The sequence below is a fragment of the Rhinopithecus roxellana genome, chromosome 1 (assembly GCF_007565055.1).
Source record: "Rhinopithecus roxellana isolate Shanxi Qingling chromosome 1, ASM756505v1, whole genome shotgun sequence".
Taxonomy (NCBI): domain Eukaryota; kingdom Metazoa; phylum Chordata; class Mammalia; order Primates; family Cercopithecidae; genus Rhinopithecus; species Rhinopithecus roxellana.
In genome coordinates, this window is record NC_044549.1 from 48,554,343 (window position 1) to 48,570,656 (window position 16,314).

A 16,314-nucleotide genomic window follows, 5' to 3' on the forward strand; every position below is an offset into this window, starting at 1 on the left:
ATGTAACTACATTTTTTTACTTAGAAACATCCATGGGGAATAGAAGAATTGAGAAGGAAGGATGCTGGCGGTGAGATGGACTAGAGAGGGAGATCTCCAAATTGTCAGGGCCCGACCAGCTCTGACGGCGCCCTGGGACACTCACCATGGTCGTGGGCGAACACCAGCAGGTCCAGCCCCATCAGCATCTGAGCCAGCTCTTCATAGCGGCCACAGTGCTCTCCGGCTCCGTGGGACACAAAGATGAGGGCCCTGGAGGGACGAGAAGGGAGCCTGGTTAGGAAAGCCCAGATGGGGCTAGGCGTGGTGGCTCACGCCTGTAATTCCAGCACTTTGGGAGGCTGAGGCGGGCAGATTGCCTGAGCTCAGGAGTTCGAGACCAGCCTGGCCAACATGGTGAAACCCTGTCTCTACTAAAATACAAAAAAATTAGCCGAGCGTGGCAGTGTGCGCCTGCAGTCCCAGCTACTTGGGAGGCTGAGGCAGGAGAATTGCTTGAACCCAGGAGGCAGAGGTTGCAGTGAGCCAAGATGGCGCCACTACACTCCAGCCCAGGTGACAGAATGAGACTCCGTCTCCAAAAAAGAAAAACCCAGATGGCTGCCACTGTGCTGCAGCAGCACCAGAGCTTACACAACCTCAGCAACACCAGGAGCCACACCACGGGCTCCAGGCGTTGTCAAATTAGAGGAGTTTCTGTTAAAATGCTGAACTTCAGAGTCACGCAGAATGGAGCCCAAATCCCCGCTCTTCCTGTGGGCTCCTCAGGCAGAGCTCTGGTCCCATGAAGTTTCATTTCTTCGCCTGTAACATGGTAAGAATAGCATCACTCTGCGGGTGCTTGTGAGGCTCATGGGAGCTAATCGATGCCAATGGCCCAGGCAGAGTGCTGGCGCATGGCAGGCAGGTCCTACACCACGGTCTGCTTCCTCCCTTGGGGGCCAGTGCGGCGGCATTTAGATTCCAAACTATCCAATTTTCGAGACCTATATTCTTAGCAGAAGACCCACGGAGAGCTAGAGTCTCCTTCAGGCATGGAGTAAATGCCATGAGGGATACCCACCAACTTCTGCTGCTGCTAATGGTGATGAGGGGAGAGAGGAGGGGGAGGAGAACAAGCTGCCACCTTCCTATTTACTATGCACCCGTTCCTCTGCAAGTCCACATGCAAGATTTCTAACCCTTCAGTCATCAGATGATTTATCTTCTTTACAGATGAGAGTGAAACGCATAGAGGTTAAGTCAGTTGGGCCAGGCAAGGTGGCTCATGCCTATAATTCCAGCACTTACGGAGGCTGAGGCAGGCAGATCACTTGAGACCAGCTTGGTCAACATGGTAAAACCCCATCACTATAAAAAATACAAAAATTAGCCAGGCGTGGTGGCACACACCTGTAATCCCAGCTACTTAGGAGGCTAAGATTGCAGTTGCAGTTGAGCCAAGATTGTGCCACTGCACGCCAGAGCGAGACTCTATCTCAAAAAAAAAAAAAAAAAAAAAGAAAGTTAAGTAAGTTGTCCAAGTCACAGGGCAAGTTGGCAAAACGCCATTCACAGTATGTTACCACTGGCTTTCTGATCTCCAAGAAGCTGCTGTAGGGCTCAGAACACAAGCCATGGAGTCAGGACAGATGTTGCCTCGGCGGAGGCCCCCAGTGCCTCATCTGGCAACCTCTCCTGGGCCTTTCTGCTTGGCCCTGGCCTCTCCGCACACCCCCGCTGACCGTCACTCTGGTTCCCCTGCTGACTGCCTGCTTCCTAATGCCCCACCTAGACGTCAGCCCACAACCCTCTGAGGACTGGACCCCAGAGCTGTATCCCAGCCGAGCGACATGAGCAGGGGCCCAGCTGAGGACACAGACCCCTCATTCTACAACTGTGTTCTTCCTATGACTCTTTTCGGCCAGGTTGTGTAAAGGCAGAATGGCACCAGTTTGTTTTATGGTGCTTCAATTAGCCCCATTTTTCAAATCACCTTTGCCATCTGTCCTTTTCCTTTTTCCTTCCTTTTTCCTAAAAACAGCAGAGGAATGTTCATGCCTTCTTCACTGCTCCATGGAATGCCCAGCCACCTCCACTCGATCAGATGTGTACTTGTGTAAATGACACCTGCCCGCCTCACATTTCTGGGGTTGGCTGATGGGATTTCTTTCCTGCATTTCCCTTGGCTACTAAGGAGCATGGCTGGAACCTCTAACCAGTCAGCATCTTCCATCTTCAAAAGCGGCTGTGCTTCCAGAAGGGATAGCTTAAATACTTTAACCCCCTTTGGGAGCACAACCACTGCTGTCATAATTCAGGCTACTGTTAATGCAGACAGACAAGTCGTTGAGCTGGATCATGCAACTCTCCAGCCTCTCACTGCAGCCAGGGGCCACCCAGCAGAAAAGGACTTCGGGGTTCCATTTAGCAACCAAAGAAATGGCACAAGACATTGCCATTATGCCTGGAATTGCCTGTCAAGAGAATCCAGCACCAAGTCAATATGTGCAAAAACATGTAGTCTCTCACTCTACAGCAATTCCTTCTAATCCAGAGGTTTTCAACTTTGGCCACATATTGGAGTCACCTGGGGAGCTTTCAAAAAGGCTGATACCTGGGTCCCATTCCCAGGGGACCTCTGGGTTTAATTGGTCTGAGGTTAGAAAAGCTCCACAGTGGCTCCGATGTACAGCCAAGGTGGAGAAGCACCTGTTCTCATCACAGTGTTGAGCTTAGGCCATGGTGCTGCTCAGAGGCTAAGTGGAACTTAAGCATGGTGAGAATGCAGCCAATCTCCCTGGGGGGTATGCTGGGTAGACCACGGGTTCTAGCCATAAAGGTTGACCGATATAGCCATCCCACTGCAGGCGGTGGGGGCCACTGCCACCCTTCTCTTTACACAGGAAGAGCCCGTTGGCAGCACCTGCAGGCTCAGTCTTCGACAGCCCCACACTTCCACCCCCAGGCCTGGTTAGCACCCTGAGAACCCATCATTGGACACCTGGACTCATTCTGATCTTCAGCTTCTGTTGTGGTAAGTAGGTTTCTCCTTAGTGCCTGGATTCAGATCCTTCCTGGACCCGGATTCTGATAACCCAATCTCCCCTTCCCCCTGGCTGCCATATTTACATGTTCCCAGGACCTTAGTGTGTTTTGTAAATCTGTCCAGCAAAGTGAAATCAAATCACGTTACTCTTCTGCTTTAAGCCTTCCAGAGACTTTGCACTGCAACAGAACAAAGCCTGTCTGCCTCTGAAACACCTCTTCCCCTCTGCCCTGCTCCCAAGTTCCGAGGCCTCCTTTCTGGTGCCCAGATGGGCCAGGTGACAGTGTGCTGTTAAATGTTTAACAACTGGGGGTGGGGGTGGTCCTAGGGTTCCTCCGCCCACTGCAGTGCCCAGGGCAGAGCCTCCTGGAAGCCCGCCTGTGCTGTGCTTACTGGCACCAGGGTTTCCACATGCTTCACCTCACCCCCTGTGAGCACACCCCTCCTCCTGCGAGACCTTCCGCCTCCTTCCCCACACACCTGCTGCAGGCGGAGCCACTGCTGCCACTCCTTCCTCTCTTCAGACCTCTTCCCAGCCTGGCCCGGCCCTTCCCAGCTTCCCGCCCTGTTGCCATGAACACAGCCGGCCATATCCTGAGCTATGTGTGTCTGCATTTGTCTCTCTGGGTAAATGGACAGACCCCAGCTCCAGGCTTCCTGATGGAAGGTCACATTCACCACTGGATGCTGGGTGCTGCGTGGAAGCTTCCCCTTCAGGGTTTTACAAAACATTGTGCTTCTATTTCTGCTCTAAAAACATACATGACTGAGCACTGAGAAACCCAGATGTGGAGGAAATGCACATCCCAGTTGCTGGGAGGCTATGAACAGAGAGCAAAGTTCAGCCAGAACAACCTGGTTGGACTCCCAGTGTGACCACGCAGGACCCTGGGCAAGTTGCCTGATGGCCCTCAGCCTATCTCCTTGGTGTTGAAATAGAAAGAATGTGATGGCAGCAACAGTGGGTCCTACTTTCCTTCAGCTGAGTCTGCAAATGTGAATGAGAGCTTATTATGTGCCAGGTCCCCGGGACACTGAGATGAACAAACAACGTTGTCCCTGCCCGCACACAGCTTGCAGTTGCTCAGCAGAGAACACATGTGTGAGTGTGTACTGTGAGGAGCACTGTGAGCACCACGAGAGGGTCGACAGATAAGGGAGCCTGACCTAGACTCCAGGGAATCGCCAGGGAAGGCCCCTGAGTGTCTGAGTGACTGGGAGCTGTCCTGGTGCAGAGGTCCTGCTGGGGACACACAGGTGTGCCTATTCCAGGCACAGAAGGAAGGCCCTGAGTCCAGAACACCGTGTGGAGGAGGAAGGTGAGAGGTGCACAGAAGGCTGGGTCCACAGCCCCAGGGGCAGCAATGGGGCGCTGGAGTTCTCCTCTGTGCAGAGGATGGTACTCAGCAGGGCAGCGACCTGATCTGACTTCAGCTTTGTGAGGAGTGCAGGGCTGCTGTGAATGGAGTGGGAGACGAGAGACAACATTCATCAAGGGGCTGACAGGGCCCTGAACAGGTGCCAAGGAAAGTGGTTGGTTCCTGCCCTTCCTCCCTTGCCGGTCTGCAACCTCAACAACACGCAGCAGCAGAAAATTAGCAGAGCCATTTATGCAGACAAGGCAATACCCACAGCAGCAGAAATTAGGTTGCAGAGGAGGCTGGCTAAGATCTTTTTCCTGGAACTTCTTTAACGGCTGCAGCCAGTTGGGAGCCAGTCGTTCAGGGAGAAGGCAATGACTGTGGGAGGGGCGCCCAGCCCCAGAAGCAGATGGCCTGCCTGGCATCCAGCCCCGGGAGGTGGGGCAGCTCCCAATAAAGCACACGCAGCCCTGGAGATGAACAAGCCGCAGAGCCTCTCAGAATGTACAAACCTGGCTACTTTATCCTCTCCATTGAAAAACGAATGCCCCCTTTATGCCTTTGTTCGTTAATCAGGTGACCTAACCTCTCACCTGTGCCTCAGTTCACTCACCTGTGAGGTGGGGACAATCCCAACACCACCCGCCTCAGAGAACGACGTCACAAGGTAAACAAGGAAATGCGGATGGGGCAGGGGTCTTGTCTGGGCTAACGAAAGCCCCCATCACTGTCCGCTAGGAAGCCCTTTGCTCCAATGGCACAGGTGAGCCACTTGCCAGGTGAGTCACTTGCCATGTGGAGGTGTGGGGTGAAGCTCTGGCCCTCCCATGAGCCAGTTCCTAGACCTCCGTGGGCCTCAGTTTCTCCACCTGAGACACAGGAACACTGCAGCCTCCTCCCAGGGGTTTGGAGGTAAAATGAGACAATGTGTGTGCACGTGCACCGAGGCCCTGCAGCTCAGGATCCAGGCTTCTGCCTTCATGACCATCTGCTCTGCCTCACCTGCCTCCTGCATGAGGAGGAGGATTCGGGGCCAGGGACAACTCACATTCTCATGGTCACTGCCAGCCCCATGGGCAAGACGCCTGCAATACACCAGCAGCCACGACTGCCTTGAAAGGCAGAGACCAGAGCTGAGATGAAAGGGGTTCACCTCCACCAAAGGGGCTGGCCTGTTCTGGCCAGACTCTGGACTTGGCTGGACTTGTTGGTCCCCGACTGCTCATCCAGAGTGGGGATGACGGTGCCTCCCTAGGAGGCCGCCAAGAGAATTAAAGGGACAGTTCCCTAGAGCACGCGGAACGGCCAGCACTGAGGGGAAAAAGCTAGCCTCCTTCCTGCCTGACCTTGTCGAAGCAATGCCAGGCTCCCTTAAAGGAAGAATGGAATGCCCAGCTGAAGGAACGTTCTGTTCATTTTCTTAGAAAAATCAGGAAAATGAATGTTTTGTTGGAGGAAATGTATGGTCAGAGGGATACAGTGTTTGTTCCTACCACTAGATGGGTGGGGATGCCGCCAGTCCTGGGCGAGGGGAGCCTCAGGGACACTAGTCCCATGACCCTTGGGGTGTCCTCGCTGGAGGGGCGGGAGCATCGCCTGCCTCTCCAGGGCAGTGGCTGTTCTTGGTTCTTGCTTATTCCAGAGCATCCCACTCATTCAACTGGATCCCTCACTTCATCCTCCACTTCTACCAAACTCCTTCCTGCCAAATTTTATGACTTTGACAAATTTGACCAGCACGTCTGCCGTCGGGGCTGCGTGTGGGCTTGTGAGAGTGAGTTGGATCCCTTTCCAGTAACTAAAGCAGGAGCATGATGGCTCTGTGGAAGCCCAGATCTAACTTGTCCTTCCTTTTGGAGTTCCAGGGGGCTTTGGTTCCTCTCTGTCTCTGGCAGGGCTCCCGTAGCGACAGTGTGCAGGGGACAGAAATAGAACAGAGCCAGTGAAGGAACTAAAATCTCACAGAGGAAACTAGAAATAGACTTCTTTGTATAATAAAACAGATCAATAACGCCTGCCTCCCAGGGAGGGCCTTTGAGAGGACTGATTGAGAGAATTTATGGAAAATCACCAGCATGCTGCCTGGTGCAGAGTTAGGCATTAAATAACAGCCAGGGCTGACAGCTGACAGACACCTCAGCCAGATACAGGTCAAAGTGTGTTATTAACTCATTTAACCCTCACAGCACCCCCATGATGTGGGTACTCTTATTTCCCATTTTACTGATGAGAAAAGTGAGGTCCAGAGGCTGGACAACTTGCCTGAGGTCACACAGCTAGTAGGTTTTGAGCCCAGCAGAATTTTAACTCAGCCAGGCCGGCTGGTAAGTCTGCCTTCTTGATCACTATAATTAAACAATAAGACAACACCATGTAATGGTCAGGTTGTGCCCCAAAGGCCCCTCACCCTGACCAGCTTATCCTCTCTCTGGTCGCCTGCCCCGGCACCCCTACCCTACCCTGTACTCCAACCACAGGGAAGGACATGTGGTTCCTCCACACCCTGCCTCTGTATATGCTCCCATGATTGGGCAGAGGCCTGTTCTTGCCCTCTGTGCACTCTGCAGTCCTTCCACACTTCCCCAGCACTGAGTTAGGTGCACCCTCCTGGGGCCCTGCGATACTCTGTTCATGGCTCGTATCCAGAGTTCATTGTCTAGGGTATGTAGACCCTGTGTTCTTTGAGAAGAGATCATGTTTTATTCATTCATCCTGGTGTTCTGTCCCTGGCAGCCGGCACTGCCTCTGCTCCATGAATGCCGAACGAACGAATGAATGAAATACATCAGAGATAGGAGAGACAACTGTGGGCTGGAACAGTCATGAAGCATTCCTGGAGGGCTACAGACCACTCCCACAGTGCCCAATGGTTTTGAAAGCACTCAATGCCCCAAGTTAAATCCCTTTTTGCTTTGCCTGGCTAGAGAGGCTTCTGATACCTGCAGCTGAACCTGGTTATTCAAACACTCCAGTGGAGAGGTGGGAGTTCTTTTGGGCTCAAGAGGGGTGGGAGTTCTTTTGGGCTCAAGATGTGAAAAGGGCATTAAAGGTGGGGCAGGAGGGGGTGGAATGGCAAGGGACACAATGCCCTGAGGCTCGTGGTGGCCAGGAGGAGCTGGGTGTGAGTGTGAGCAAAGCCCAACCATGGTGGGAGGAGCCGCTGTGGATCATCCCCTGTGGGCTCAGCTTCAGGAGACCTGGGCTAGAATGTGAAAAGGCCCAGGACCCATCTATGGCTGGAAGGAAAATTTGAGATTTGGGAACACAATGGGAATTAGACTCATCATCCCTGACACCCAACACAATCTTAGCTTCTTCTTAGAAGGCATATTTTGGGGTGGGTGAGGTGACTCACGCCTATAATCCCAGCATTTTGGGAGGCCAAGGTCGGGGAAGACTACTTGAGGCCAGGAGTTTGAGACCAGCCTGGGCAACATGGTGAGACGCCATCTCTACAAAGACATTTTAAAAATTAGCAGAGTGTGGTGGTGCAGCTACTTGGAAGGCTGAGATGGGAGGATCACTTGAGCCCTGGAGATGGAGGCTACAGTGAGTCATGATCATGCCACTGCACTCCACTCCAGCCTGGGTGACAGAGCAAGACCCTGTCTCAAAAAAGAAAGAAAAGAAAAGAAAAGAAAAGAAAAGACAAGAGAAAAGAAAAGAAAAGAAAGAAGGAAGGAAGGAAGGAAGGAAGGAAGGAAGGAAGGAAGGAAGGAAGGAAGGAAGGAAGGAAGGAAGGAAGGAGAGAGAGAGAAAGCAGACCTTTAATAGAGGCATTTTTCAAGAAGAAAACAAAATTGTAACCATAATAAAACAAAGCCACGGCACAGGTAAGCATTCTTTGATCTAATACTCTTTCAGAATGGGCACAACTCAGACCCAGAACAACTTTACATCCAGCATATTTGACCACAAATGCTGCCACCCACCTCAAGCTATGTATTTTTTTTTTTACTATCATAAAACACTACAAATCAGAAGCCCTTGGTTACGCCAAGGTGGGTAAAGTGGCAATCACCCTGATTAGTGGTAAGTATGCTCGTTGATTAAGAAGCAGTATCCTGTGGGCTGGGGCCCTGGAATCAGATTCTTTGGACTTGAATCCTGGATCTGCCCCTGACTGGCTGCAGGCCTAGGTGACAAGTGACTCAATCGCTCTGTGTCTCAGTTTCCTCATCTGTGAAGTGGGTACTAATGGTAGCACCCACCTCCCAGAGGCTCCGTGACGATGACATTGGTAATGAGTGAAACATGAGCCCAGTGTGCGTCGGAGCACTCAACCCACATGAGCTAACATCGTCTCCCCAGATGTGATCTCGGCATTATGTAACATTCTAAGCCATTTGACAAATTAGGAATTGGGCATGGAGCTGTTAAGTATTTAGTCAAAAATGCACACATGCCAAGCTTGGAGGGAGGGAGATCTGATTTGAAGACCGCCTTTCTTAACCAGTACACTACATTGCCTGTCGTGGACAATTTACCCCCACTGTGACCTCATGGCAGCAGGAGATGAGATGGAGAGAGGTGTGATAGATTGGACAATCCTGAAATAAAGGCACTGTTAGTCCTTCCTTTCTTCCTTCCTTCATCCGTCAGGGGTTTACTAAGCATACTTTGTGAAGCCACCTCAGAATCCTGAGTTGAATGAGACCCGGTCCCCTGCCCTTAAGGAAGTTGCATGGGAAATAATTTCCCTGACTCCCAATTTTCCCATTAGCATAGCCTGACACCAGCCTGCCCCGCAGCCTCTTGCCTCCCCCACGCTGGAATGCCTGGATTTCTAGCTCAGCTCTCCTACTCAGGTCCAGCCAGCCTGCCCGCTTCCTGAGGGACCCCAGTCTAGGGGCCTGATCCTTCTCCCGCTCACACTGACAGATCCCACCAGTTCCCCCGCGGGCTGGTGTGTGAACCTGCTCTGACGGAAATCCCAGGGGGTAGCCAGCCCCAGTGCGGCGAGGCCCAGTCCTCCATGTCACCCAGTCCTCCATGTCACCCAGTCCTCCATATCACCTGTGCCACTGAGACTGCAGCTGAGGTTGCACTGTGCCTGCCCAAAGTGCGGGCTTAGTTAGGGTGTGGCCAGCCCAGTGTCTGGGGAGGCTTCCTCTTCCTTTGGTGCAAATGCCCTGCTGAAACAAGTGGTCCCAGAAATAGGAGAAAACTGCAGAGCCTGACTCCCAAATTCCCTGTGTGAGGAGCTTTACTTTTCAGTATGAGCTTTCTTCAGATCATTGAAAGATCAGAATCCTAAAGGAGCCTGAAAGCTCCTCCCGCACACCCCTCTGTCCCGGGCACTAGAGGGCCACCCTGCCTCCTCCCCCCCTCCTTTCTTTCTCATTTCTTGCTTGTCTTTGAGCCATCCTGCTTGAAAGCTCTCTGAGAAGCATCCGCAGCCTCCAGGCTAACCACAGTCCAACTCACATTTCGTGTCCTGATGATTCTACGTGGTTGCAGTTGATTATGTTTTGTGTATATTGGGAGTATCTGTGCATCTCTAAGCTCCGCCTACCCTGACCCCTACCCGAAAAGGGATGGAATGCTTATTGAGCTAAGTGCTTTACATATGTCATGCTGTGGACTGAACTCCGTAATTATATCATCCCCAGCCTCCTCCCAAAACTGTGAAACAGGATGCTCAAATATTAACATGGGCTGTTTATCTCAGTTTTAAACTCTTGAGGCCAGGAGTTCCTTCCTGGCCTTTTATGGAAATTCCTTGAACTGCACTGGCTCCCTCAAGGCAAGAGGAGCATGAATCCTTTAATATTGCAGCATCTGTTGAGCGCAGTGACTCACACCTGTAATCCCAGCACTTTGGGAGGCCGAGGCGGGTGGATCGCCTAAGGTCAGGAGTTCGAGACCAGCCTGAACAACATGGTGAAACTCCATCTCTACTAAAATACAAAAATTAGCCGGGCATGGTGATGAATGCTTGTAGTCTCAGCTATTCGGGAGGCTGAGAAAGGAGAATTGCTTGAACCCAGGAGCAGAGGTCGCAGTGAACCAAGACGGCACCACTGCACTCAAGCCTGGGCAACAGAACAAGACTCTGTCTCAAAAAACAAATGAGCAAACATGCAGCGTCCCCACCCCCAGAGGTCACTCACTAAGTTCAAATCTATATGTCTAGGTCTCTCTCTCTAGAAGTTTACATCTGTCAATCTGGCTTTCAGATACTTGTGTTAAATCAACCCATTCACTTTTTTTCATGCCCAGACCAACACTACAAGCAGAAGTCCATTGCTGTGGTCCACACATGCACCTCTAAGATCTGAGGGACAGGGGTTCAAGAAAGGCTGGAGTAACGGCAACGGGCTTGCTGTGTGATGAACCCTGCCTTGTTATTTGAGAAAGTCACTCACAGCCTCAAGTGTCTCACTTGGAAAACAGGAATAATAATCCCTGCCTTGGTGGGTCGCAGTGGCTCACGCCTGTAATTCTAGCACTTTGGGAGGCCAAGGCGGATCGCAAGGTCAAGAGATCAAGACCATCCTGGCTAACATGGTGAAACCATGTATTTTGTAAAAAAAAAAAAAAAAAGAAAAGAAAAGAAAAAAGAAAAAGAAATCCCTGCCTTGCAGAAAAGCTTTGAAGATAAAAAGCCGCTGGTGGGTACCAGTTCACTTCTCTTGGCTTCCTCTCCTGCGTGTGCATGTTAGGGTTTCCTCAGTCAAGCCACTGGAGACCATGCAAAGCTATGCAGGCCCTTGGGAAGACTGCTCCAGACAGCCTCTTTAGACACATGGCAGGTTTTCTGGCCTGTGTTTTGCTTTTTAGCACATCTCGTTCCCATGAAGCAGGCACATCTGGGCAGAAACTGATGGGTTCCAATCCCACCCAGGAGCCATGACTCAAAATATTTTTTCTTGGGAGCAATGATGTTGATTGTCAGCCTACCTAAGTCTGAAGGAACTCTCCATTCCTCCTTGGCTGTGAGCCAGATGGAACTCTTCCCAGCTCCAACATGTGAACCACAGTGGCTCCACCAGAGAAATTAAGCGATCAGAGTGGACCCAGGCACCTGGCAGAATGGCAGCTGCCCTGGACTTCGGCTGACTCAGCAGCTCCCAGGCCACATTCGGGTCTCACTCTGTAACTTGCATGAGTCTAGGGAGAGGCAGCGAAGGGCCTGGCTTGTCAGAATTGCCCAAACTGGAAGTTAAAAATCCCCAATTGGCATAAACCCTAATAAGTCAAAACATTAGAAAAATAGGTTGTGTGTGAATACAATTTATTTTAAGAATGGGCCGGGCGCGGTGGCTCAAGCCTGTAATCCCAGCACTTTGGGAGGCCGAGACGGGCGGATCACGAGGTCAGGAGATCGAGACCATCCTGGCTAACACGGTGAAACCCCGTCTCTACTAAAAAAAATTTAAAAAATTAGCCGGGCGAGGTGGCGGGCGCCTGTAGTCCCAGCTACTCCGGGAGGCTGAGGCAGGAGAATGGCGTAAACCCGGGAGGCGGAGCTTGCAGTGAGCTGAGATCCGGCCACTGCACTCCAGCCTGGGTGACAGAGCGAGACTCCATCTCAAAAAAAAAAAAAAAAAAAAAAAAAAATGATAACAGTAACGTATTTTGAGAGCCTATGGGCCAGGCACCGGGCTAAGGGCTCTCTATTCACAATCTCCTTCCCCATAATTAGAGAAGCTCTAGATCCCACGGAATCTTTTCAGATGTCAGTTTCTACGCCTCTGCATAAGTGGGTCTTATTTTATAGATAGCAAGTTTTCTTTTTTTTTTTTTTTTGAGACGAAGTCTTGCTCTTGTCCTCCAGGCTGGAGTGTGATGGAGCGATCTTGGCTCACTGGAACCTCCGCCTCCCGGGTTCAAGCGATTCTCCTGCCTCAGCCTCCTGAGTAGCTGGGATTACAGGTGCCTGCCACCACGCCCAGCTAATTTTTGTATTTTTAGTACAGACGGGGTTTCACCATGTTGGCCAGGCTGGTCTTGACCTTCTGACCTCAGGTGACCTGCCTGCCTCGGCCTCCCAAAGTGCTGGGATTACAGGCGTGAGCCACTGCACCTGGCCAAGTCTTCTTGAAGTGTGTTGGAAGTTACTGGAAATTTTCTAAGTATCTTGAAGTAAGGCTGTCTTCTATGATGTAAGACTATCTTCTGATGTAAGACTATCTTCTATGATGTCAGGTTGTCTTCTGTGATATAAGGCTGTCTTCTGGCCAGGTGTAATGGCTCACACCTATAATCCCAGCACTCCCGGAGGACAAGGTGGGTAGATCACTTGAGGCCAGTAGTTTGAGACCAGCCTGGCCAACATGGTGAAACTTCGTCTCTACTAAAAATACAAAAATTAGCTGGGCATGGTGGCGTGTGTCTATACTCCCAGCTCCTCAGGAGGCTGAGGTGAGAGAATTGCTTGAGGTCAGGAGCTCCAGATCAGCCTGGCCAACATGGCACAACCCTTTCTCTACTAAAAATACATAAATTAGCTGGGCATGGTGGCATGCTTTTGTAATCCCAGCTAGTAAGGAGGCTGAGGCGGGAGAAGGAAAAAAGACTGTCTTCTATGAGGTAAGACTATCCTCTATTATGATGCCAGACTGTCTTCTATGATGTCAAATTGTCTTCTATAACGTCAGGCTGTCTTCTATGATGTAAGGCTGTCTTCTATGATATAAAGATGTCTTCCATGATGTAAGGCTGTCTTCTATGACATCAGACTGTCTTCTATGACATCAGACTGTCTTCTATGATGTAAGGCTGTGTTCTATGATGTCAGACTGTCTTCTGTGACATAAGGCTGTCTTCTGTGATGTCAGGCTGTCTTCTATGATGTAAGACTGTCATCTATGATGTCAGACTATCTTCCATGATGTGGAACTTTCTTTTATGATGTAAGACTCTCTTCTATGATGTAAGATTCTCTTCTCTGATGTAAGACTGTCTTCTATGATGTGAGACTCTCTTCTATGCATCCTATGTAGGCCTCCTCAGAAGGATACCCATCTCCTTTGGGCTACAGAGTCTTTCAGATTTCTGTTGAGTTTTGATCTTTTGCTCATCCTTTTGGAAGAAAGTTAATGTGTGTCTAGTATTAGAAACTGAGGTAGTTAAGCCACTATGAAAAGTAGTTTGGAGATTTCTCAAAGAACTGCAAACAGAACTGCCACTCAACTCAGCAATCCCATTACTGGGTATATACCCAAAGGAAAATACATCATTCTACCTAAAAGACACCTCCATTCACTCGTATGTTCACCACAGCATTATTCATGATAGCAAAGACATGGAATCAACCTAGGTGCCCATCAACAGTAGATCGGATAAAGAAAAGGTGGCACGTATATGCAATGGTATACTATGCAGCCATAAAAAGGAATGATATCATATCCTTTACAGTAACACGGACGCAGCCGGAGGCCATTATCCTAAGCAAATTAATGCAGGAACAGAAAACCAAACATGGCGGGTTTTTGCATGTTCTCACAAGTGGGAGCTAAGCATTGAATACACATGGACATAAAGTTGGGAAAAACAGACACTGGGAATTACTAGAGGGAGAAGGGAGGGAGGGGGGTAAGGATTGAAAAACTACCTATTGGGCACTATGCTCAATACCTGGGTGAGGGGATCAATCATACCCAAAACTCAGCATCATGCAATAAACCCATATAGCAATGTACATGTATCCTCTGAATCTAAATAAAAGTTGATGCTTTAAAAAAAAAAAAAAAAAAACTGAGGTGATGACGAGGTTGCTGTCCAGACCTTTCAGCCCAGATGAAGCAAGAGGCTTAGAATTACCCTAAGTAGTGACTTAAAAATTATGTTGAGGAGGAGTAACTAATGTTCCTGGTGAATTTATAAAGTGAAAAAAGTATGCCACCAAATCTGCACATATGTAATATTGAAGAATGCACACACCAACTCACACATATAATTTATGTGTGCTTAAAAAGGAATATGGGTCATTGCAAAAAATAGAAAAATATAGATGAGCATAAAGGAAAAAGCAAACTCCATCCGCAATCTTATCACCCAGTGATAACAATTATGAACATTATGATCTATTTCCTTCCAGGTTCTTCTTTTCCAAATATATTAAAATTCATTTGTAATTATTTATACATTATATGTTTCTTTTAAATCCTGCTTTTGATTCCTTAACATCTTTCCATGAACATCTTCCCATGGAAATAGCATCAACACTTACTTCCAGAGTTTCAGTGAGGTTGAATGGAGAGAACATTGGAGAAAGCCCCCTCCCTGCCCCACACAGCTCCCTGCACAGAGCCCAGAACTTGGGAGGCATCTTGAAAGTGGCTAATTACAAACACATGGCATTTGGGCCACTGTCCCTGCTCCTGAACTCAAAGCAGACATTACTAACCAATACCAGCTCCCTTTTCTGAGGAACCCAGAAGCCGTCTGACCCTTTTTCAGCACCACACTCTAGACAGTCACATACTATCTTCCTACATTGGGGCTTGGCTTTGAGAAGCCCAATCCTGAGAATCTTCAATTCACAATTTCCCTGCAGGACTATGTCACCACTACTTAGAGATTCAAGCCTTTAGTGCACAATGAATCTGCAGTTGGATCTTTCATATTTAGCTTGGGCTGTCATTAGAAAAGCACTGTGGAGCCAATGCATTAGGGTTGCCAAAATCAGTCTGGCTTCAAAAACTCCTGATTAAGTATCCAGTAGATGAGAAACCTCCCTGCTAGTGGTAGGGCAGAATTTAGTTTGAGACCAGTCCATCTTGACTCCTGGGTCAGCAGGACATAAGAACACTATCATACAACCCTCAAAACAGTAATGTACTGCAGCCAATGGTGCCCTATGGTGAGTGTCACAAGATGTTTAGAATCGTGCACTGAAGCTCAGCAAAGCTCTCCCAGCGTAAGGATAATTAAATGCTAAAGTAGGCCTACCCTGAAGTTATTCAACTAGAAAATTACAAGCCACAGCAAAGATGTATTTCCATATAAATGTGCAAAAGCAAATCCAGCATCCACCAGCCTGAAACAGAGGGGGACGGACAGCCTGGTGCATTTACCACCTAATTTATCATGCTGCTAACATCTCTCTTTGGGCACTTATCACATTCCCCCGGGGCCAGTGCCTGCCTTACCCAGCCTGCTAAGCTGTGAGATTCTGGAAGGCGGATGCCTTACCCACTCTGCAGAGCCCCGTGGGAGGCCTGCAATCCACTGGTGTGCTTGAGGCCAGGGTGGCAGAGGAGAAGCCTGTGATGCCATGTGGTCCCCAGGCACAAGAGGCCATGCTGTACCACACACGTGACTGTCACTGTTGGCTGAGTGACCACATCAAAATCGTCTCTCCAGTTGTCTCTCACCATCCCTCTGCAGAGGGTATATCCCAGGACTGCGTTCCACTCTGCTTCTGGGACATTCTGTGTGGTTGTCCCTGAGAACACCTGGGCAAAGCTGAGAATCCTCCTGGCTTTTTGCAGGCAAAGAAAAATGTTCCTGAGGCAAATAAGGGAACCATGTCTCCTAAGTAATATTCCTCTCCACCTGTCAAGACTCAGGCTAGTCTTGCTCTGCATGCAGCCTATTTTCTGAGCTGGAAGGCTCCTGAAAATAGAAATTCAGGGTGAAAAGATGGAGATGCAACACAATCCTTTTATTATGGCTGTCTATGACTCCTTATTTATATGCCTAAGACTATATATCCAGAGTGTCACTAGAATCCTCAAATATTCCAGATTAGAAAAACAAACAACATAAAAATGAACTTTTTTTTTTGAGACTTGGTCTTCTTCTGTCACCCAGGCTGGAGTACAGTGGTGCAATCATGGCTCACTGCAGCCTCAAACTCCCGGGCTCAAGCAGTCGCCCCACCTCAGCCTCCTGAGTAGCTGGGACTACAGGCGCAAGCCACCACTGCCTGGCTGATTTTTATTTTTTGTAGAGGCAGGGTTTCATCATGTTGCC

At 49.6% G+C, this 16,314-nt stretch overlaps 1 protein-coding gene across 4 annotated transcripts in view; it reads right to left on the bottom strand.

The window, feature by feature from the left end:
- The window catches only part of MGLL (monoglyceride lipase), a 139,709-nt gene that overhangs the window by 96,970 nt on the left and 26,425 nt on the right, over window positions 1-16,314 (bottom strand). For all 4 annotated transcript variants that reach the window (XM_010356651.2, XM_010356650.2, XM_010356652.2 and 1 more), the window contains exon 3: window positions 146-252. In XM_010356651.2, coding sequence (XP_010354953.1) covers window positions 146-252 — 107 coding nt within the window. The remainder of the gene's footprint in view (window positions 1-145; window positions 253-16,314) is intronic.